The sequence below is a fragment of the Monodelphis domestica genome, chromosome 2 (genome assembly GCF_027887165.1).
Source record: "Monodelphis domestica isolate mMonDom1 chromosome 2, mMonDom1.pri, whole genome shotgun sequence".
In the NCBI taxonomy this organism is placed as follows: domain Eukaryota; kingdom Metazoa; phylum Chordata; class Mammalia; order Didelphimorphia; family Didelphidae; genus Monodelphis; species Monodelphis domestica.
Genome location: NC_077228.1, coordinates 291,178,631 through 291,202,700, shown reverse-complemented (window position 1 = coordinate 291,202,700; position 24,070 = coordinate 291,178,631). Strand labels below are relative to the sequence as shown.

At 38.7% G+C, this 24,070-nt stretch overlaps 1 protein-coding gene across 7 annotated transcripts in view; it reads left to right on the top strand.

Moving 5' to 3' along the window:
- The window catches only part of RCAN2 (regulator of calcineurin 2), a 385,895-nt gene that overhangs the window by 221,136 nt on the left and 140,689 nt on the right, over positions 1–24,070 (top strand). The window contains exon 2 of one of the 7 annotated variants that reach the window (XM_056818355.1): positions 7,481–7,575. The exons of the other annotated variants lie outside the window; for them this stretch is intronic. Within the exon in view, the coding sequence (XP_056674333.1) occupies positions 7,489–7,575 (87 nt within the window). The 5' untranslated portion in view covers positions 7,481–7,488. The remainder of the gene's footprint in view (positions 1–7,480; positions 7,576–24,070) is intronic. 7 annotated transcript variants of the gene reach the window in all.

The window sequence follows — 24,070 nt, the reverse complement described above, 5'->3', positions numbered from 1 at the left end:
AGTCCATTACACTAAAATCTGCTCTCAGTCAATCCATAGACCTTTATTAAGTACCTGCTGGGTGCCAGGCTCTGTGCTAAGCCCTGGGGATACAAAAGAAGGCAGAAAGTAGCTCTCAAGGAGCTCAAAATCTGGTGGGGAAGACTACATGGAAAAATATATGTTAGTGTTGTTATTCAGTGGTGTTCAACTCTCCGTGATCCTTTTGGGGGATTTCTTTTTTTTTATAAATATTTTTATTTTGAAATTTTTATTTAATTAATTTAGAATATCTCCCCATAATTACATGAATCATAATTACATGAATTCCCTCTCCTCCTTCTACCCCCTTCCTGTAGCTAATGAGCAATTCCACTGGGTTTCACATGTATCATTGATCAAGACCTATTTCCATATCATTGATATTTGCACCAGGGTGATCATATAGAGTCTATAACCCCAATCATATCCCCATCAACCCATGTGAACAAGCAGTTGTTTTCTTCAGTGTTTCTACTCTTGGGGGGGTTCTTTTTTATTATTTTATTTTATCTTGGGGGATTTCTTGACAAAGATACTGGAGTGGTTTGCCATTTCCTTCTCCAGCTCAGTTTACTGATAAAGAAACTGAAGCAAACAGGGTTAAGTAGATCTAGTAACTGTCTGAGGTCAGATTTGAACTCATGAAGATGAATCTTCCTGAATCAAGGTCCAGCACTCTATGCACTGTGGTGCCCCACTAGCTGCCCCCAAACAGAATATAGAGAGTATAAATTTGGGGTAGCCTCAGAGGGGAGGTACTATATTTGAGGTAGAAAGATTGATCTTTGGGTTCATAGGAGAGATTAATTCATGACAAGGTGCATGGGCTTATTTGGAAACCTTTTTTAATCCTCTTAATCTTTACGGCTCACTCCTCAAATTGTCAGACATATTATGGGGCAACTAGGTGGAGCAGTGGATAGAGCACCAGACTTGGAGTCAGGAAGACTCATCTTCAGGAGTTCAAATCCAACCTTAATAATAGGAGAGGAAGTGATTTGATCTCTGAAGATTCCTGTACAAGTATAGGAAAGAAAAAAAAAGCTGTACTATTTTGGTGGGTTGTTTGTGTGTATTTGTTTGGGTATTTTAATCTGACTTAAGATCAGGCATTCTTAGGGCAGATCTATACCTGTTCTCCAGCTTAGAGTCTTAGAGCATGACCTGGGAGAACTGGTGACTGATTCAGTGGCAGGCATATAGCTAGTTTATATAAGAGGCAGGATTTGAACTCAGTTCTTCCTGACCCAGAAGCCTGCTTTCTGGACTCTACTATTTCATACTGCTTCAGCATCATACTTTAAAAAACAGATGATGGCAATGGAAAATAATGTGACCAATTAATCAGCAAAAATATAGTTGCTGCTGCTTCTGAGACTGAAAAAGACCTATGGCCTCTGATGCCCAGTGGCTAAAGAGAAACTTAGGATGGCATTATCTAGACAAAGAATATGAGGATTAGAGGGGCACCTAGGCGGCTCAGTGGATAAAGTGTCAGGCTTGGGCTTAGGAGGACCTGGGTTCAAATGTGGCCAGATATTTCTTAGCTGTGTGACCCTGGGCAAGTGTCTTCATCCCATCACCTAGCCCTCACCCCTCTTCTGTCTTGGAATCAATGCTTACTATCATTTCTAAGACAGAAACTAAGAGTAAAATTTAAAAAAGGCCAGAGCTAGGGGCTACCACAAATAACTGGGCTGGACTAGTCTTACACAATAACAGAGGAAATTAGTGCCTGGCTGGTTTAAATCCAGAAGCCCTGGGAAGGTGTCTCCTCCCCAATATTTCCCCATTTTTCCTGTTGATGCCTAAAAGCCCAGTATTGAAATTGGATTGCTTCTGACCTCTGATAAAAATAGCTTAAGTCTTGCCAGTCATTTAGACATTAATATGAAAGAATTCATGAGTCTCCCCTCTCCAGTTCAGCTTCCCTCCAGGCAGCTGCTAAAATAATCTTCCTAAAGGACAGATCTGACTCTGCAACTCCCCTGCTTAATAACCCTCAGGGGCTCCCTATTCCCTAGAATAAAATACAAACTCCTCATCTTGGCAGAAGAGTCCTTCACCAGTGGGCTCTAGTTGACCTTTGCATTGTTACTCATTATTCCCCTTCAGGCATTCTGTGTTTCACTCCAACTGGCCTACTTGCTATGCACTCCGCGTCTTTGCTTAGGCTGTCCCATGTACATGGAATGCACAATCTCTTCACCTCTGTGTCTTAGAATCCCCTAGCATGCCATTCTCTTTGCTGATCCTCCTAATCATCTGTGCTAACTCTTTAAATTATCCGACACATACGGTACTTGGGGACAGCTAAGTGAACCAATGGATAAAGAATACTGGGCTTAGAGTCAGGATGATTCATTTTCCTGAATTCAAATCTGGCCTCAGACACTTACTAACTGTATGACCCTGGGTAAGTCACTTAAGCTTGTTTGCCTCAGTTTCCTCATTAGTAAAATGAACTAGAGAAGGAAATGGCAAATCACTCCAGTATCTCTGCCAGGAAAACTCCAAAATGGGGTCCCAGAGAGTTTGTTTCAAAAATAAAAACTTGACTAAAAACACTGAACATACAGTATTATCTATTTATATGTTGTATCAACTCACAGTCAGATAATATTTTGCAAGTTGAATATTGGAATTCTTTGATATTAGAATGAAAGACTTCTAAAGCTTAGAACTGCACTGAGACTTTTAGGATATATTTTTATGTTCTAATGACTTCTCTCTGCAATTAGACCCCAACTGTGTCTTTTCTTTTTTCCTTTGGAAATTTTTAATTAATTAATTAATTAAGACTTTTCCCATGGTTATGTGAATCATGTTCTTTCCCTTCCCTCCTCCCAGCCCCTCCCATAAGCAACAAGCAATTCCACTGGGTTTCACATGTGCCATTGATCAAGACCTATTTCCATGTTGTTGATGTTTGCATTAGGGTGATTGTTTAGAGTCTACATCCCCAATCATATCCCCCTCCACCCAGGTGATCAAGCCCAACTGTGCTTTTCAATCAAAGAATCAGCCAGTATTTTTTAAAGCCCCCACTTCATTCCAGACAATACTGGTAAAACACAGACCAAAATGAAATAGACCTCAGAGCATTTAGATTTAGGAGAAAAGCATACACAAAGTCTATACAAGGTTTTTTGGAGGTAAGATGCAGAGGAAGCATTAGTAATTAGGGGAATAAGGAGGTGGCATAGTAGATAGAATGACAGTCCCTGGAGTCAGGAAGAGTCATCTTCCTGAGTTCAAATCTGGCCTTGGATATTTTCCAAGCTGTGCGACCCTGGACCAGTCACTTAACCCTATTTACTTCAGTTTCCTCATCTTTCAGAGTAGGCGATATATTGCAAACCATTGTAGTGTCTTTGTAAAGAAAACTCCAAATGGGGCCACAAAGAGTTGGATACCACTGAAACAACTGAACACAGACCAAAGAAACAGTGTCAGATGCTGGCAATACAAAGACAAAAAGGAAATAAGTGGCAAATGAAACAAAAAGAGAAAATGAAACTTGAGTACTCTTAGATTTTAAATGAGGAGAAAAGTACTCCCAAAGTCAACACAGCATCTTTAGAGAGGAAATATTAGTAACTAGGGGAATAAGGAAAAGTCTTGTGTGAAGTAGACTTTTGAGCTGAGCTTTGGGTGAAGAGGGAGTGTATTCTGGGACAAAGGGATAGACTGCAAAGGCAGAGAGATGAGAGATGGGCTGTTTTGTGTAAAGCACAGAAGGATGCCCAGTTTGCTTAGACTGTGTGGAGTGTGAAGTGTAATGAGTGTGGAAAGGTAGGTAGGCAAGTTGTGAAGGACTAAATGTGACCCAGAGGAGTTTGTATTTGTTCCTATTATAAGAGTTTATACAGAGTTATAGGCATTAGAGAGGGAGGTGATGGTTCAGCCTTTTAGAACAATCACTTTGGAAACTGTGTGACGTTTTCTTTGGAGAAGGAAGAGCTTATGGAAGGAAAACCTTTTAAGAGAGTATTGCACCAGTCCAGATGGAGGGTGATGAAAGCCTGAAAAGGGGTTATGACTGCATGGAGACAAGGATATGGAAACAAGGGCTGTTTCTTCTCTGTAACCCCCATAAGCTGGTCCCAATACCCTATGTACAAGAAATGCTCAAAACACATTTGTTTTTTGCCCAATGGATTAAATTAGATACATAGGATTCCTTGAAGGATGGGAACATTAAATGCTCAATTGTTGCTCAAAAATGTCAGAAAACAAGGATGATAATAAAAGAAATCTATCTATAAATATCACCATTATCTTTTACATGAATTGGAGCCTTTTGTCCAGTCTTCCTGCTATTTGTTTGAACAAACCATGAGGGATATTCAGGGGCAGCTAGGTGGCTGAGTGGATAAAGAGCCAAAGGTAGAGGCAGGAAATCTTTGGTTCAACTCTGGTCCCAGACACTTCCTTAGCTGTGTGACCCTGGGCCAGTCACTTAACTCTAATTTTTGCCTAGCCCTTGCTGCTCTTCTGCCTTGAAACTGATACTTAATATTTATTGATTCTAAGACAGAAGTTAAGGGTAAGTAAGGAGGGAGGAAATCCCTGTTCTTCCTTTTTTCTCCTCTCTCTTTACTTCCCCTTTTCTCAAGGAAGAAGAGGATATCACAGGAGCTTAGATCTAAAACTGGAATAAAATTCTAGCCCAACTTCTTTATCTTAGAGATGAAGACATCAAAGCCCAGGAAGGGTAAATATCTTGCCCAGAGTAACACTGGTAATAAGTTATTGTTGTTGTTGAGTCATTTCAGTCATGTCTGACTCCCTGTGATCCCTTTTGGGGTTTTCTTGGCAGAGATATTAGAGTGGTTTGGTGTTTCATTCTACAGTTCATTTGAAAGATGAGGAAATTAAAGCCAACAGGTAAAATGACTTGCCCAGGGTCACATAGCTAGTAATATATTCTAGATCCAAAATATAAACCCAGGTTCTCAGACCTCATTCAAATCCAAAATTTTACAAAGTTATGCAGTTAAAGGGTCAGGTTGATAGAGTACTAAATTTGGAGATGGGCAGAGAGGGGTTTGAATCCTCTTTCAGTCATTTTCTAGCTATATTACACTGGCCAAGTCACTTAACATTTTTTTTTTTGCCTCAGTAGCCTCAATTGAAAAATGGGGATAATAATAACACCTACCTCAGATTTCTTGTGACGATATTTTTAAAAATTGCTTAATACAGTGCCTAGCACATAATAGCCATTATATAGATGCAAATTACTTCTCTTTCTCAGAATCCCATACATCCCTTGGTGGAGCCAAAATCCTAACCCCCTTATCACAATATCTCTCAGCATCAGTTTCCTCATTTGTAAAATGGGAATAATACTATCACCTACTTTACAGGGTTATTGTAACATTCAAATGAGCTAACATTTAAAAAGTGCCATATTTCAGTCATCTTTCATTTGTGTTTAACTCTTTGTAATCCTGTTTTGGATTTTCTTTCCAAGAAATGGGATTTTTTTGGAAAGATCCTGGAGTGGTTTGCTATTTTCTCCTCCAGCTCATTTTACAGGTAAGGAAACTGAGGCTCAAACAGGCTTACATGACTTGCCCAGGGTCACCTGGCTAGTAAGTGAATGAGACCAGATTCAAAAACAGGAAAGTGAGTCTTCCTGACTCTAGGACTTGTGCTCTATACACAGCACTACCTCACCTAGCTGCCCCTAAAGAGCAAGCCATACTGCCCCTTTAATCCTCTCCATGAATTCTAGTGTTAAGACATTGCAACTATTAGTCTACTTTTCAATCCAAGCTGATAGGGTAGGAATTACTATAGGTGAAACGCTATTAGAGTGTTAAAGTATGAGAAGCAATGTAATACTATAGAAAGAGCACTAGACTGGAAAACAAGTCACCTGGCTTCTAGTCTTAGTTCTATTCTGAACTTATCGTGTGGCCTTGGGGCAGTCATTTGATGTTTTGGTATTTATTTGGTTTTATATAAAATAAGGAGGGCACTGCCGGAAGAATGATTTCCAGTGTCTCCTCCAGTTACAAAAGGCTCTAATATTTTATGAATACTAATGGAATTTTCATAATTAATGCCAAAATGAAAGCAAATTCTCTATTTCTCCTCTACCTACTTCTGATGTCAATTTATCTCTCTCAAGAACCAGGAGCAGCTCATTAGCTCAGTAGATAGATAGCCAATCCTGGAGACCTGGAGATGGGAGGTCCTAAATTCAAATTTAGTCACTTCCCAGCTGTGTGAACCTGGGCAAGTCACTTAACCCCTATTCCCTAGCCCTTAATGTTCTGCCTTGGAACCAATACACAGTATTGAGTCTAAGATAAAAGGTAACAATTAAAAAATTAAAAAAAAAAAAGACCAAGGGTAGAGGAATGGATGCTTTTGGTCAAGGCAAAAAAAAAAACAGTCCCGGATGGATCAGTCCTGCTGATGCCTTGTTCCCCTTAGATTCTACCAACTGCCCCCTCTCCCCTTCCCCAGAGAAATAGATGCATGTTTTGTTTGCAGCCTCCCACACATGGCCCATTTTTTCATTAGAGTGACCTTGGTGATTGCTTGGGTGCCTGAACATGGAAGAAAGCTTTTAGAGTTCCCAGCTTGCCCTGACACTCGTTGGAGAGCATTTAGCCAACCTGTAATTATCTCCTCCTCTCCGGCTGCTTAAGTGACTGATGGCCAGCCATGTGCAGCCCCTTTAAGGATGGAGTTCCATTCCTCTCACACCCTGCATGCATCAGGATGCACAGGACATGTGCGCTCCTCTGATTGGCAACAGACAATTAACATAAGCCCAGCGATTTTCAAAATGCCTCAACTTCATGCTAGTATTGCAGTGGGGGGTGGGGGGTACGGGGTGGAGGGAAATCTGCAAACCTTCATTTCACAACGCTGAACTGGAGAGGTATTTCCCCCAACAGAACAGAATCCCTCCTGTCAATTGTTTCCCCCCTCCTCCGGCCCCCAGCCACCCCGGCCGCCAGCACCCCACACTTATTAATATTATTTTTTTTGCAAACATAAGCACTCGGCAGAAACAACAGCTATGACTCAGTTCCCAGTGAACGTTGCCCGAATTGATTTAGTCCAAGTTCAGATTTAGCACATAATCATGTTCAATTTGCTCCACTGCACTGCCTGGAGATAAAAGGCTTGTGGAGGGGGAGAAGAAAAAAAAAAAGTAGATTTCGCTTATGTCAGTCTTTGTGGTGATGTCATTGCCATGCGAGAGGGAGAGAGGGACGAGGGCTGTTTCTCGGCTGTGCCTGCTCAGTTGCAAGGGTGTACCAGGCAGAGGCCGCTCGGGGCGCAAAGAGTCCCTGGCTTCTGGCTCAAAGGGGAACACACCACTACCCACTTTTCAGGGGAGATTCTTAATTGGAGGCTTTTCACATAACTGAAAACTCCAAAGCTGCTGAGCTTTATTTTATTATTATTTTTTTCTTTTTTAAATACAAAGAGTGGGGAATGCCAGCCCGGAGCATGGACTGTGATGTCTCCACTCTGGTTGCCTGTGTGGTGGATGTGGAGATTTTTACCAACCAAGAGGTTAAGGTATGCGCTTGCAATCCCTCTTTCTTTCTCTTTTTTTTCTTCTTTCCCTTCCTCTTTTTCATTTCTTTCTTCCTCCTTCCCTTCTCTCCCTTCTATCTTCCTATTTCTCCTTCCTCCTCTTTTTTCTCTTCCCCTTCCTCATTCTCCTCTCATTCTTTCCCCTTCCCTTCTTTCCCTTCTCCTTCCCATCTTCCTATTCCCCCCTCCTCCTCTTTTTTCTCTTTCCTTTCCTTATTCACTCCTTTCTCATCCCTTTCTCTTCCTTTCCTTCTTTTCCCTCCTTCCCTTCCTTAACCTTTTCTTTTTCCTTCTATTTCTTCTCTTCCTTTTTCCCCTTTCCTTTCGTTCATCCTCCTTTTTTGGTTATCACTGATGTTGCTTTGAAAAGCCTTTTAATTTGGGAAATAAGAGTTTGTTTAGTACTTTAAAAACAGAAGGGAGATGTGAAAGTGGTTGGCATAAGAAAACATTGGCAGTGCCTAAGTGCCTGAACTACATCAAGTTAGATGAAAAATGCTCTGCCACCCCCCCTTTTCTTTTAATACAAGAAAGGACAGCAGCCAACATCTTTTATTATACTCTTGCTATTTCGAGTCCTTTTCATGAAAGCTATATTTTCATTTCCTCTCCTTTTACCTGTCAATTAAAAAAAAAAAGGCTATCCTTAGGTCTAAGAGGAGCTGTACTCTTAAATGGCTAAAGAAAATGTGCCTAACAAACAGTAAGTCCAAGATAGTCCAATGTGATGACAGAACAACTCGCTTCACTTCTCATTTATTCCATTTACATACTTCTTAAGTATGATGCTTCTTAAGTTGGGCAAACACAGAAGGATTGCTTGGGGCAGTTGAATCTTCAGAATCCTTTCTGAAACAAACAAAATAGCCACCTTCCAATATGATTTGTCTAAAGGTTCCTTCAAGTTAAAGGAACAGGTTATTTTGTGACTGAGCAGACACCCAGGAAGAAAGTTTGGGCAGTTCAGTCACAAATACAGTAGAGTGGAAAAAGCAGAACCAATGTTTTAGACTTAACATTCTCTGCTAGCCCTTACTGATTGCTGCAGTTGTAGTCTAATTGTCATGGATAATTGTGCTCTGATGAAATCAATTATCTTCAGCATTTGGTTTTCTTTGATGGAAAGAATCCACTTTCATGGCAAAGGAAATTTTAATTACTCTTCTCAAATAGGACTAAGGCAGCTAAGCTTCAGACTGAGCAAAATAGCATCTTCTTTAAAATGATGATAAAGACAGTTCAACAGTAACAAGGACAACAAAAAATAGAGAATTGCTAGATGCTTAGGAGGAAGAAAAAGGGAATTGGACTGCATCATCATTCTCCTCCACCCCCACCCCCTTCAATCTTTGCTTAAAAGAAAGAGCTAATTTCCTTGTTGCTGTGTATGCAGGTGAGACACAACATTGTCTTATGGGCAGGCACTTCTAAATTACCAGTAGGAGAAGACTGTCAATTAAGGATGTCATTTATCCAACATAACTGCTGCAAAACATTTTTGAACTAGACTCAAGGGCTGTGAGTTGATCCTACCTACTTATTTTCAATGACTGACTCAGTGGCTGCTAATTCTTAGGCAAGGATCATGGCAAATTTCTAATTTCTGCTCTATAAGTAGTCAGAGTCCAAGTGAAGCCCACTGGTCTGCACAGAAGAAATGCTTAGTTAATGTTGGTTAAGTTGAATGGAGTCATGTGTACTGGTTTAGTTATGCATGTGAGACTGATTGGTATTTCACATACTGTTTCTAGAAGATGCCTGTTTCCTGAAAGCTCTCTCCACTATCATGGTGTGAAACCAACATAGCAGGAATAATGAAAGAGTTAAATTCTGTTTTCCAGGAATTAGTGGTGCAGAGAGATGTGTAAGTATAATTGCCAGGCATAATCTAGCATTATGCTTAGCAGCCATAGAATATTTTAGACGATGCATTGCCAATTTTCCATGTGACGTGGGAAGGTCACTCAAATAGCTCTGGACTTTATCCCATCACGTTTTTCTGAAACATGGTCATAGGAATTCAGGGCATGAGCATCATTAATTGCTGAGCCCCTACTATGTGCAAGACAAAATGGGCAATTCCAAGAAGCATAAGGTCCAATCCTGGTGTTCAATGAGCTTGTATTTTAGTTGAAAAAAAAAATTTAAAGACATGTTTATATGAAAAAATAACCCTCTAACCCTAACCCTCTTCAGTCCTATATGGCATTTCCAAGTTTTTCCTCTATATTTTTTACATTGTGTTTTGTGTTCTTTTATGCCTATAGGGATTCATAGAAAGGAACTGGGTGTGCCCACACAACCTGAATATTCTCTGTTAATGCCTATGTCTATAGGTGTTATATTTTGCCCCCTATATGTTTATAAATTCTAGGAAGGCAGAGACCAGTGGTAGGCACTTAATAAATAAATATCTGTCAAGAAGCATTTACTGAGCACCTAGTATGTGCTAGGCACAGTGAACTGAATTGCCAACTGAGAGAAGGAACAGAAAAGCATGTATTAGAAACTTGCTGTGCAGATGGTATAGAAAAAAGGACTAAGAATTAAGAAAATTTCAGAGGAAATAAATAATCATTTTTAGCTAGAGAAGTTGGGTAAGCTTTCTGAAAGATTTTGGGTGGATCTAATTTTTCTAGTCAGGGAGGAAGATATGCTACTGAGGAGCAAAATGGAAAAAAATAGGAGAATTGGACGGAGAGTGAATAGAACATTCTAGGTGGAGCAGAGTGTTCACCTAAGTAAGGATCATTGTGCATGATTTAGGCTAGGGTACAGCTTGCTTTACAAAAAGCTTCCAACTAAAGGCTGACATTCCACTTCACTACAGCTCATAGATCTGTAATGGTATAAGATATTTGTTTCCATTTATCCAATCTATAGAGTTGATAGATCAATGGTTGCTCAGAGAATGGCATTTCCTCACAGACAGAACATCATACTCAAATACTTTAGGACTGGCAGCCTTTCCCTACAAATAAACACATAAAAACCTGGACTCTAACCTCAGACATTTAATCTTGTGTTTATGCTTAATCTTATATTTTTAATGCTTTCATGGAAAAATAAAACAATATAAATATGCCACAATTGCATTTGAAAGCCAGCAGAAAATGCTATATTGCTAATGTTGCTGATTAACTAAACTAAACTAATATAATTTAAATAAATTTAAATTTTAGTATCCAAAGAAAATGATCAGGGGGCAGCTGGGTGTTTCAGTGGATTGAGAGCCAGGCCTCAAGACTGGAGGTCCTAGGTTCAAATCTGACCTTAGACTGTGTGACCCTAGGCAAGTCATTTAACCCTCATTGCCTATCCCTTACCACTCTTCTGCCTTGGTGCTAATACACAGTAGTGATTCTAAGACAGAAGGTAAAGATTAAAAAAATAAATTTTAAAAAAAAGAAAGAAAATGATCAGCTAGTTGGCACAGTGGATTGAGTGGTGGGTCTGGTGCGAGGAAGACTCAACTTTGCAATTTCATATCCAGTTTCAGAAACTTATTGACTGTATGATCCCAGTCAAGTCACTCAATCCTATTTGCCTCAGTTCCTTTATTTCTAAAATGAATTGGAGAAGAAAATGTCAAAGTATCTCTACCTAGAAAACCCAAAAAGGTACCACAGAGAGTCAAACATGACTGAAAAAAATTATTTAATATGCACCAAAGAAAAAATTCAGAAAGGTTTCTCTCACCTTTCCTTTGTCTAGACCTGTGATTTCATTGGAAAAGTAGCTCCTGGGAAGGGGATCCAACTACCATCACCCCCTCTACCAATACCAATTGATAACCATTCTGTAATTTATTTACAATAATAGATATTTTTGTTCTTCCCAAATAATTTATCTTGCTGTTTCTACCATTACATATTTCCCTAACTCTAGCTTTGAGAGGGAAAGAAATAATTTCCTCCTCTCCTTTTTGGTAGAATATATATATTTTTTGTAAGCAGGGACTCTGTTTACTTTTGTCTTTATGTTTTCAGTACCTAGCACCATGTCTGGCATATACAAAGTACTTAATAAATGCTAATTAAGTTGGTTTAAATTTAAAAGATGCCAAGGGTTCGAGGAAAAGAGGTTCCATTTAAATTCCTATTTATCCCTGGTCAAGAATTCCACACACTAACCTCACATTGTCCTCCCCACAATACCTGTCACCATGAATCTCTTGTGGAAAGATATGGTTGTTGTCAATGACACTTTGAAGTTCAACCTTTTTTGATGTTCTACAAGGAGAGACAACATCTAGTACTGGCCACCAGAGGAAGAAAGGAACAAGGAAAGGAAGCCCTGATACAAACAATCAGGAAGTCCCATCTTAGTCTGGCATAGTTTGTGGTACAGTCTAGATTCTGGGGGTTTGGGGGATATTTCAAATAGTTCAGAGAAAGAAAATATAGGCAGAATCTAGTGTCCTATGATTATAGAGGCAAATTTGGCTCAAGAGGGAGTAGATAGCTTTGAGAGGAAAATTCTGATGAAATAAACACTAATTATTCAGATACAGAAGAATAATGCAGCTGCATAGGGAGCTCACTAATCAATTTGCATTTTATAATGACATTTTCAGAAGCAGCTAGGACAGGAAGTAGAAGATAGATACAAATGGTTGGCACAGTAGATAACAGAAATTCTCAAGTACAGAATAAGCTGAGGCTTTCAGTAAAGTCTAAGGACAAGAAAAAGTTTTTGTTAAGGACAAGAGGAAAATCAAAGAAAAAGGCTGATTACTGTTTGCCATAGAAAAGGTGATGATAATGGGTGATGAAGAGCAGTCAAAACTATCAATTCCTATTGTGTATCTGTTTTCTCCACAAGGAAGAATGATAGTCATTCTTCTACTCATCTTCCTCTTGAGAGGAAATAGCAGTAAATTAATAAAAGAACAAAGTAAATGTTAAAAAAGGCAAATGAACCTATAATCTATCTCAATAAGTTCAAGTCTTAAAACTAGCCAAAGTACACCCCCCCAATATCGAAAGAGTATATAGACGTTATTGGTAAGGCACTGGATCTTTGAAAAACTGAAGGATGTAGTCCTCTGTAGTCCTCTGTGGCACTTTTCCTTGGAGAATGAGAGAAGTTCTACAAAATTGAAGATAAGAAAATATTGTCCCACTTTCAAAAGGGCAAAGAGGCAGACACTTTTAAACTACAAACTGGTCAGCTTCCAGCTGGATGGAATAATGACTTCCACTATTGGCAAAATTCAAGATTGACTTGTTAGAGGAGTAGTTTGCAAGCATTTTATACAAGAAAGGAGTAAGACTAAGAGACAGCAGAACTTCATCAAGATTACATCATGGATGAGTGGTCCTGAGTTCAAAACTGCCCTTGGACATTTACTAGCTGTGAGACCCTGGTCAAGTCACTGAACCCCCATTGCCTAGCCCTTACCATTCTTCTGTCCTAGAACTAACATACAGTATTAATCCCAAAACAGAAAATAACGTTTAAAAATAAAAAGATCAAATTATGCCAGATTAACCTAATTTCCTAATATCACTGGACTGAAACAACTAAGGCACATCATAGACCAAATATAATTGAGTTTACACAAGGAATCTGGTTTCCTATTGTTTTACTGGTGACAAGATGGGAAAATATGGGCTTGACAGTAGGATAGTTCAATATTCTGGGGCTAAATGGCTGACCCCAAAGAGTGGTGATGAATAAAAAAAAGGGTTCAAGATCATAGGCATAGTTGATGATGGAGATGGGACTCCAATATTGTAGAAGGAAGAGATTTATTATTAATTTTTATTATTGTTGACAACTCTCCTGTGTTACTGGCTCATGACCAGTATGAGTAATGTTATTCCCATACCCTGAAGCTGCTCAAACAAATACATTTTTTTATCTGGAAATCAAAAACCTGGTGAGTTCAAAGGATTATCCTTGGAATTTGCTTACTTTGTCACAATCTACATTTAGCTATTCTAAGAATTTACACAAACAACTTTGGGTGAATTACCTAACCTTTCTGGAGCCTCAGTTTCCTTATTAGGAAAGTAACAGTGTGGACCAGATGACCTCTAAGGTCTTTCCCAACTCCAAAATTTTGATCCTCTGTCAATTAAGCAGGCTGATATCAAGGATTAATTAAAATACAAAGCAAAGGCAATCCAATTTCAAACCAATCTCTATGCTTAACATGAGCTGCTTTTAAATGATATGAAAATGTTAACTTTGAAGCATAATGAAATCTTGAGTGCCTTCTTGAATCATCAAAGAAATATTCATTGATGAATAGTAGCTCCGTCGGGTTTTAGATGTATAGATAAATATATTCTATCTTTGAAAATTGAAAATCTGTGTACATATGGTAATAGAGTGTTGGTAAATGTTTAACAACTAGCTTTTCCAAAAAATATACACACAACACATTTTAAGTTTCATCTGCTTTACTAGCATTTTCTCCATCACTTTCTTGTCAAGAAATCAACAAAGCAATAAATCAAGCCTGGATTTGTAGAGTCTGCCAGTTTCTGAGGAGTTTTTCAAGAATCAATTCAATCTAGCTCCAGCATACCACTGCCATATAGATATCTTTCCTATTTTTCTGGAGTACTGATTTGGGTTTTTCTGAGGTCTGTGACTGTTCACTAGTATTACTAGTATTACTAGTATCCTTCTAAGCCTCAGTTTCCTCCTCTATAAAATGGGAATAATAATGACTAGAAGAGTTGTTATGTGACTCAAGTGAGATAATGAATATATAACCCAGGCTTGCTTTGCCCATATATTTATATTCATGGAAATATGGTACATGAGGTATTTATTTGCCTTCCAAGGGGAAAGACTACCCAGACTTCCTGAATTGCCAATGTTGGTCTCATGTTGAACTTGCCTGGTTTTATGGGAAGAAATCAAGAAGGTGGCCAAAGAGGAGGCACCAATAGGGGGGTGGTCTTCCTGGGATTCTTTTCCTGCTATATAATTTTGTAAATCTTAGATCATGATACAAATGTTAGTTATTCCTACTCTTATGACAACTCACTACCACCAGAATAGTAAATTAACTAGACTGTCCCATTCCTCAAATATTCTGAATAAGATAAAATTTAAACATTTTAAAAAACTAGCCATTTGATTCATAAATGTTGGGAACTCCCAGTGAGATGGGTCAGCACCTTCTCTACAATCTGTGCCCTCAGAGAGTTGCCTGGAGCCCTAAGAGGACCATATAGCCAAACATAAGACAATTGTGGAATTTGACACATCTGGACATTTCTTTCTGACTCTTGAGGCCAGCTCTCTGTCCACTAAATTAATTGTTGGCTCCTTCACCCTTGTTGTAAAATGATATTGCTATACATTTATAAAGTGTATATTCATCACTGAAAGGTTATTTACACAAAATACTTTCATTCTCTCTTTCTGAGTAGCAATGCTAGGACATTCAAAAATAAAATTTATTTCTTTTCCTCTCCCCTTTCCTTTTGTCTGTTCCATCTTTTTCCTCACCAAAATGGGCAAGGACTGAGGCAGTTCTGCAAAACCCTGGGTTTATGGGAAAATTAAAATCAGTAATTTATTCTAAGAAAGTCTTGAAAGAATTGGGAAGAAACTTTTGCTTATTCTTAAATTTCTATAGCTTTGTTATTTAATATCTGTGTGGCCTCTGATAAGTTCATCCCTTGTGGCTTCAGTTTCTACATGTGTAGAATGAGGAATTTTAAAGTCTTTTCCAGCTTTGATTCTATGCTGGGGGTGGGGGGGAGCCATTGAAGAAGGAAGGAAGGGAGGAGGGAAGGCAGGCAGGCAGGCAGGGAGGAAGGAAGGAAAGGAAGGAAGGGAAGGACGGAAGGAAGGAAGGAAGGAAGGAAGGAAGGAAGGAAGGAAGGAAGGAAGGAAGGAAGGAAGGAAGGAAGGAAGGAAAAGGGAGGGGAAGAAGGGAGGGAGGAAGGAAGGAAGGAAGGAAGGAAGGCAGGAAGAAAAGAAAGAAGGAAGGAAGGAAGGAAGGAAGGAAGGAAGGAAGGAAGGAAAAGGGAGGGGAAGAAGGAAGAAGGGAGAAAAGAAGGGAGGGAAAAGGGAGAGGAAGAAGGAAAGAAAAGAGAGAGAGGGGGTACGTGCAGGGAGGGGAGGATGGAGGAAGGAAGGGAGAGAGAGAGAGGGAGGGAGGAAGAAATATCTATATAGATAGAAGGAAGAAAAGAAAGAGGGCAGGAAAAAGACCCACCATGAGCAGAAAATCTAAGTAGTGTCTTAGGGCCATGTTGGCCTAGACAGGAAGACAGATTATTGATTAAATAAGAAATGCCACTGGGACAATTGAAAGAACTTTAGTATTTCAAGGACATTTGCACTGATGTGAGTTATGGAGGCACTCATGTCAGGTTCTGTGGGTCTGTTTCCATTGAAATTGAATTCTTTTTTAAAAATGACATTTTATCATATTTTAATGGAAACTCAGGGAATATAGATTCTGCTAGCATTTTTTTTTACTAGGCAACAAGTCAAGTCAACAAATATTTATTAAGAGTCTACTATGAGCAAGGCACTGAGTTTTGTGATGGAGATACAAAGAAAGACAAAAATCAGTCCCAGACAGCATGCAAAAAAAAACCCCAAAACAAACAAACAGGATAAATTGTAGTTAATCAACAGAGGGAAGTCATAAGCATTAAAGGAGATATGGAAAGGCTTCTTATAGAAGGGTTTTTAGCTGATTCCTGAAACAAGTCAAGGAACTTAGAGGGCAAAGATGAGGAGAGAGGGTATTCCAGCCATGAGAGATGCCAGTGAAAATGTCTAGAATTAGAAGATGGAATGTTAGGTGTGAGGAATGAACAACAAGGTGATCCTTGTCATGAGATCCTCCAATAGGTGAGAAGGAGTAAATAAGGTGTAAGAAGATTGGAAAAACAGAAAGATGGTAGGATATGAATAGATTTGAATGTCAGAGAGGGTTTTTTCATTGATCCAGAGGTTATAGAGAGCCCTTGGATTTCACTAGGTAGAGGGGATGGTGATGACATGGTTAGACCATGGCTAGTTCAACTTGACAGCTAAATGGAGTTTGCCAAGGAAGCAGGGAAAGACTTGAGGCAAGGAGGGCACCAAGGAAGGCTTTTACAACAGTCCAGATGTGAATCTGTATCAGGGTGGTGGCCGTGTCAGATAAGAGAAAGGGGGGATATACAAAGACAAAAATAACATCTGGTAACTGATTGGATATGAGAGATGAGAGGAATGGAGTTAAGAATATTGTATAGATTTCAAGCCTGGGTGAAAGGGAGAGGGATGGAGCTCTGAACATTAGTAGAAAAATTAGGAAGAGGACAAATTTTGGGGGAAAAAAACACAAATTCAGTTTTGTAGATGCTGAGTTTAAAATGCAGATAGGAAATCTAATTCAAGATGTTCAATAGGCAGTTGGAGATGAGACAGTTGAGTTCAGGAGAGATGTTAGAGCTGGATAAATAGATTTGAGAATCATCTGCATATAGACAATAAGTGAATCCATAGGAGCTGATGAGATCACCAAGCAAAATAGTATAGAGGAAGAAAAGCCCCAGAGTAGGACCTTGGTAAAAATCCACAGTTAGCTATGAAAATAACCTTTCCTCATCAGAGTAGCTCCAAATAATAAAAACTTGCATTTATATTTGTACTTTATGATTACAAAATGCCTTGTTCACAGATACATCTTATTTGATGCTCATTACACTTATGATTAGGGAGAGCGCTGTGGGGATCTAGGTTTAAATACTGCCTCTGATGCATGAGAATGGTGTGACCTTGTGCAAGTCATTCCTTCTTGTAGCTCAGTTTCTGCATCTGTAAAATGATGGGAAATGGACAGAATGCCAGATTTAGATTCAGTAAGGCTCATCTTCCTGAGATCAAATCTAGTTTCAGACATTTATTAGCTGTGTGATCCTGGGCAAGTTACTTAACTCTGCTTGCCTCAGTTTCCTCAATCTGTCAAATGAGCTGAAGAAGAAAATGGCAACCCCCTCCAGGATATTTGCCAAGAAAATCCCCTCATTTGAGCATTGGGCATGAATGAAAAACAACTGAATATCAACAGAAAGAACCAAAAAATTCTTCTTTAGCTGGTAAAAATTATTCATTTGCTCTTAGGACTTCAGCCTGCTTTGGCTTATAGCACCTCTAAGGGAGTGATTGTGTATCTAGTATTACATCCTCCTCTGAATGGTTGGTTAGCTGATAAAGAGGATAGACTGCTGACCTATGAAGGCAGAAAGAAAAAAAGTAGTTGAAAAACACTTCTGACATATGCATCTAGATGAACTACCTTGGACAGATCACTTAACCTCTCATCTTCAGTTTTTTTTTTATCTATAAAAGGGGATAATAATAGCACTTCCCTCACATGCTTCCTGTGGGGATCAAATGAATTAATTTTAAGGCAATTTTCAAGTCTTAAAGTGCTATGTAAATGGAAAATATTTTTATTATTATTCCTCTAGTAATCATTATCTTTATAGTCCACATCTGACGTCACTCACTGCATTTTAAGGGAAGACTATCTTTGCAGTTACAAATTCTGGGTTATTCCAGAAAATGGCTTTTAAAGACAAATTTAAGCAGAACTTAATAACTATAAAGGGCTCTACACACAGAACGTGTGCAATGAACTTTATTCAAATTTCACTGACTTGGGGGAAAAGTGGTCTTCCCATACTTTGTCCCCTCCCTCTACTTTCACAAGAAAGGAAGTTCAAGAGAAGGAACTTGGTGTAGTGGAGAGAGGGTCCAGAGCCAGGGAAATCTTGGTTCTAGGCCTGCTTCTGTCTGACACAGCCACTGAAGCTCATTTTTTAAAGACTATAACTTGCAGAATTGGTACATATCTGCATTGAGAGAGTGCAAGAATTCCCTGCCTTTTGGGGAGCAAAATTCATGAGCCAGAATATATTCAACCTTCACCAGGGTAGTCCTGTGGTTGTTCAGTCATTGTACTCATTTCCAACACTTCATGACCTCATTTAGGATTTTCTGGGCAAAAATATTGGAGTTGTTTGCCATTTCCTTTTCCAGTTCATTTTACCAATGAGGAAACAGAGGCAAACAGGATTAAGTGACTTGTCCAGGGTCACAAGGCTAGTAAATGTTTACGGCCAGATTTAAATTTAGGAAAGTCTTCCTAATTTCAAGCCCAGTGCTCTATCCATTGAGCCACCAAAATGTTTGATTGACTTGTGCTTAGTGAGTACTTAATAAATGCTTATTAACTAACTTGCCTGACTATTTGCTATGAGAATTCTCAAGAATTCTATATTTATAAAAGCTCACAATTATATAGTGATTAAAGGTTTTCAGAGCCCTTTTACATAAATTTTCTCCTTTGATCTTTGAGGTAACTCTATAAGGTGGATACTATCATTATCCTCATTTTGCAGATGGCAAAAAACAAGGCTTACGATAATTGTCTTTTCCAGGGACACATAGCTAGTAAGCATATGAAACAGGGATCCCAAGTCTTTCTGATTCCAAGCCCCACAGTCTCTCCATCATATTATGAGATAGAATCTTTTACTCACATCAACACTTGATGTCAAGTACACAGAAAACTTCCCTGGCCCAAATCATATAAACTGGGTTTATCTGAATTCAAATAATTATCAGTGACTCCTGGCTGGGAGATAAATTGCCCTTGGTAATCATTTTCTTCTGAAGTAAGTGTGTTGTTCTTTTCCACTATCTTGTAATAAAACTGTACCTCATCATTATCAGATGTAGCTGTTGCTCCTCAAAGGAAGGGTTCTGAAAAGTCTGAGACCCTCAAAACCAGGCACGGAATGAGAATGTTCCAACTTTTCACAAGTTCCCGGCACTCTGCCTGAGATGTCCTTCTCTGAAAGGAACTATATATCTTTTTCAATTACATTTTCAATTACAGACTTTATCTGGTTTACCTTCTTTGTTAGATAAGACAGTGAACCAACTACAGTCCCCAGATGAGACGCCAAGCCTAAGCCTCATCTAATATCCTGCTGGTCCCAACAATGACCTGACTTGCTTCTTAATTATAAGAGCTGCTCAGTCTCAGATAGTATCCACTTTAGCCCACAAGGGAACTGGGTGTCTGTCTTCCACTTAGACCAAAAACGGTTGACCTCTGGAAATCCAAGACATCCTGAGTGTGATTTTAGAACTTGCAACTCTTCTGCGAGTTGGAGAGAGCACAGGGCTCCAAGTCAGAAGGATCTGGGTTCTAATGCTGCCTGGGGCTCTCAGAAGTTGTGTGCTCCTGGGGATGTCACTTGAGCTCTGTTTACCTCTGTTTTCTCAGCTGTAAAATGAAGATAATAGCAAATACCTCCTGAGGTTGTTATGAGTACAAAATAATATGTTTGTAAATAATTTAGCACCATGCCTGGTACACTGCAAGTACTTTCTAAAGGCTCCTTTCCTTCTGACCTTCCTTCTAAATGCACAGTGCTGAGCCTGAGAGAAGGATAGATGGATGGATTGTGTTGTCTCTGCACGTAGGATCATGGTCTGTAGCATTTATTAAGCGCCTTTCTATGGGACAAAAGCACAACGCTAAGGATGAGGGATGTGAAACAAGCAGTGCATGCTCACAAAGAGCACTGATGGGGCAGAGAACAGGCAAACAACAATGACTGCACATGTACATGCACACACATAAACATATATAAACATGCATACATACATATGGAGGTCTCATGTTATATGTGTGAATATCATGTGTACATAAGTATATAATGCATATATATAACATGCTATATATAATATGGATGCCTGTATACACAAACCCCATATGCACAAATATATGAAAATGTATAATACACATTATAGACAACATATATGCACACATGGTATGATAATAATGTTTCTATTTTTAATATAGAAAGTTCTATATATATATGTTATGTGTTATATATACTATATATGCTCCACAGATTAATATATTATGCACAAAACATGCATACATATAACATATACACGATATGCATGAAGTTTCATGTATATGTTATATGTGTGTATATGCATATGCTTGTGTATGTGTATATATTATACATGTACATACACCCATAGACATATATAGAATGTGTGTATGCATTATTTAATATGTATGCATACATAAATAATACAAACACATAATATATACTTTTTATATATATAGTGTATATATGTATGTGGAGAGAGATTTAGGGAGGGGGAGAGAGAAGGAGGGAGTGAGGGAGGGAGAGAGAGAGAGAGAGAGGGAGGGAGGGAGGGAGAGAGAGGGGGGAGAGATATAGATAGAGGGAGAGAGGGAGGGAGAGAGAGAGGGAGGGAGAGAGAGAGGGAGGGAGAGAGAGAGAGAGGGAGAGAGAGAGAGAGGGAGGGAGGGAGGGAGGAAGAGAGGGAAGGAGGGAGAAGAGTGCTAAGATTAAGGAGTTCGGTGAAAAGGTTCTTTCAAAAGTGAGGTCTTAGCTGAAACTTGGAAAAAAAAACGGGAATCACAAAGAAGAAACGTGTTCTAGGCATGAAATGCTGGAAGTTGGGAGATAGAGGATTTTGTTCTCAGAACAACAAAGAGATCATTGCTATGGATTGTAGGGTTCAGAAAGGGAAGAACAGTTTAAGAAGCCTGAAAAGTTAGTAGTATTCTAATAGGATTGTAGTTCTGGGTCACCTAATCTAACTCCCTCATTTTATCAATGGGGAAACTGAGGCCCAGAGATGTGAAGTGACTTGCTCAAAATAACCCAAGTGGTAAACAAAAGGCAGAGCTAGGATGAGATGAATTTCAGATGTTCTGATTCCATGTCCTGTGGTTTTTCTATTGTTCTGTGCTACTTTGAGGAATTTCCTTAGTTTTTGTGCCTTTTTGTAGACTAGAGAAAATTAAGGCTTGGTCCTTGGTCCAGTCTTCATATAATACAAGGCTATAGTTCACCAGAAGGTGAACTGGATTTATAGTTAGAAGACCTGAGTTCAAATCTAAGCCACCTATCAGGTACTATCTATATGATCTTGACTAAGTCATTGTGCTGTATAATCAAAGCAGAAATGCAGCAACTCAAAAGAAATGGGAGATGCAGACATTTACAGAATATCCATCCCAAATATTCATACAAGCTGGTTGTGCTGTATCTGTAGAAGATCCTTCTGAGCTTATATTGGTCAAATCAGCTGGTCAAACACACCATACATTGACCCTGACATAGTGAAGTCATGTTGATCCTCTTCGAGTTTAAGTGCCAACAACCAGCAGCTGATCTTGTCCGAGTTTTGTTTCCTCTTCAGGCTTCAGTTTCCTCATCTGTATAAATGAGGGCATATGCAGGTTGAAGTATACCATTTTTTATTTTATCTCCTTATGAATATTTTTCTAACATAAGCAATATGTCTCCCTTCACAACATGATGAACCTGGAAATATGTATTACATGATAGCACATGTATAATCTATATCATATTATCTGCTGTCTCAGGGTGGGGAGAGGAGAGGGAAGAATCGAGAGAACATAGATGGCAAAATGTCAGAAAACAATTATTAAAAATTATATCAATATGTTTAAAAATGAGGGGATGTCTACATGATGTCCTCTAAGGTCTTTTCCAGTTCTTAATATATCTTCCTAGGATGAAAGTTTGGCTAGATGGTTGTCTGAGATACATTCTGGGAACTTTTCCTTATCTATCAGTAAAGGGAGCAGAACAAGAGGGGTGGGAGGAAGGGGAAAATAAGGACCAATCTCCGGAAGAGAAAACAGTAAGTAAATGCAAATTCCGGTTTTGCAAATGATATCTGAGGCTTGGATTCTTCATCTAAGTCCATTTGCAAAGGGCTTTAACATAGATCAATAATTAAAATCACTGTAGTAGTTCCTGAGAAATTAAATAGTGTGCCAATCCAGGGAATAGGGTTTCTATCACTTAAAAAGTAATTTTCTTTAATTCACAGACCATTTAATTCTACTATGGAAAGGCAGTGTAGATAGAAAGCTGGCCTTGTAGCCAGGTAGACTTGGGTTCAAGAAGTTCCTGTCACACATACTGGCCATTCACCATCCTCACCCCCTCTTTGGCATTGGGGTGGGAGTGGAGATATATTCACTAGGAACTCCGAACACCAATGAAATAAAAATATTCAGGCTCTGTTCTTATGCCTATTTAGTGGGAGAACAAAGACTACTAGACTACTAGAGTAATATGAGTTCAAAGCACAGGTCCAGAGTAGATGGGTCCCTTAATAGAAAAGGAGTGAGTAGGTACATTGTCCTGGAACCTGGTGCTGACAATGGCTTTATTGCTGGGTATGTCCATTAGTGTGTTCTCTCTCTCTGTCTCTCTCTCTCCCTCTCTCTCTTTCTCTTTGACTCTCCTCTCTCCTACCTTTTCCATAGATGTTTATATAGACATAAATTTCGTATATATATATATACATATATATGCATATATGTGTGTGTATCTTTCTATCTATATACATATACATATAAACAACCTATTACAATGCAAACTCCTTGAGAGCAGAAATTGTTGCATTTGGGAATTAACATTTTTATATTTGTATACAGAGTCACAATGCCTGATAACAAAGTAGGTTTTTAGTAAGTACTTGTTTGGTGGATCTTCCCTGTTGTTAGTATACTACCCTGACAAATTGTTTTAACATTGACTTCTTTGTTTACTTATGTCTTTCCTTAGAATGTAAGCTCCTTAAGGGATGACATCACTCATTTTAATTTTTGTTGTTTAGTATTTAGCATAGTGCCTTGCATAGAATAGCTGCCTTATAGAGAATTATGGAATGGAATTCAATAAGCATCATTGCAGCCTTTCCAATGATGTTTTCTCCATTCCGTTCTCACAATCTGAACAGTAATCTTCCTTAGCTTCTAGTTCCAATGATATTCCCATTTATCTGTCAGCTTGTTTTATAAGCATTACCTACAGGTAACTAAAATGTGTTCTACCTTTCATATTTTTTTTCACATTCAGTCTTTTCTTGATCATTTACACATTTTTCTTCATCACATGTTCAACTCCCATAATATTTTCTTTGCTGCTTATCCAAGGCTTATATGAAAGCTCTTTCGACCAGTTTACTGTATGAATTAAACTATGCTTTTTACAAACAAACTTTCTCTGTAGATTTCAGGAACACAAAATCCTATACTGTAACTGATCACATATTACTTAGATATAGTACAGTACGTTATCATTTTAGCTACCACATACTTAGGGTAAGATCATCTGCTTGACAAAATACCCCACCCCACTGCCCTACATCATCACTAATATTATCCTCCAGTTTCATGTGTTTTTTCCCCTTTCTTCTCTATTACATAGCTATATTGAAGGTCTTGAAGACAATTTGTCTACTTTATGTCCATATATTCAGGAGACCAACAGTAGATATGCTTCAGCTATATTATGGTACCATTGCCATCTTCAAAAGAAATGTCTCAAGACAGAATTATGCAAATGCCAATAAATTTATTCCATTTTTTGCAACAAAAAAGAAATGCAAATTCAAAGAA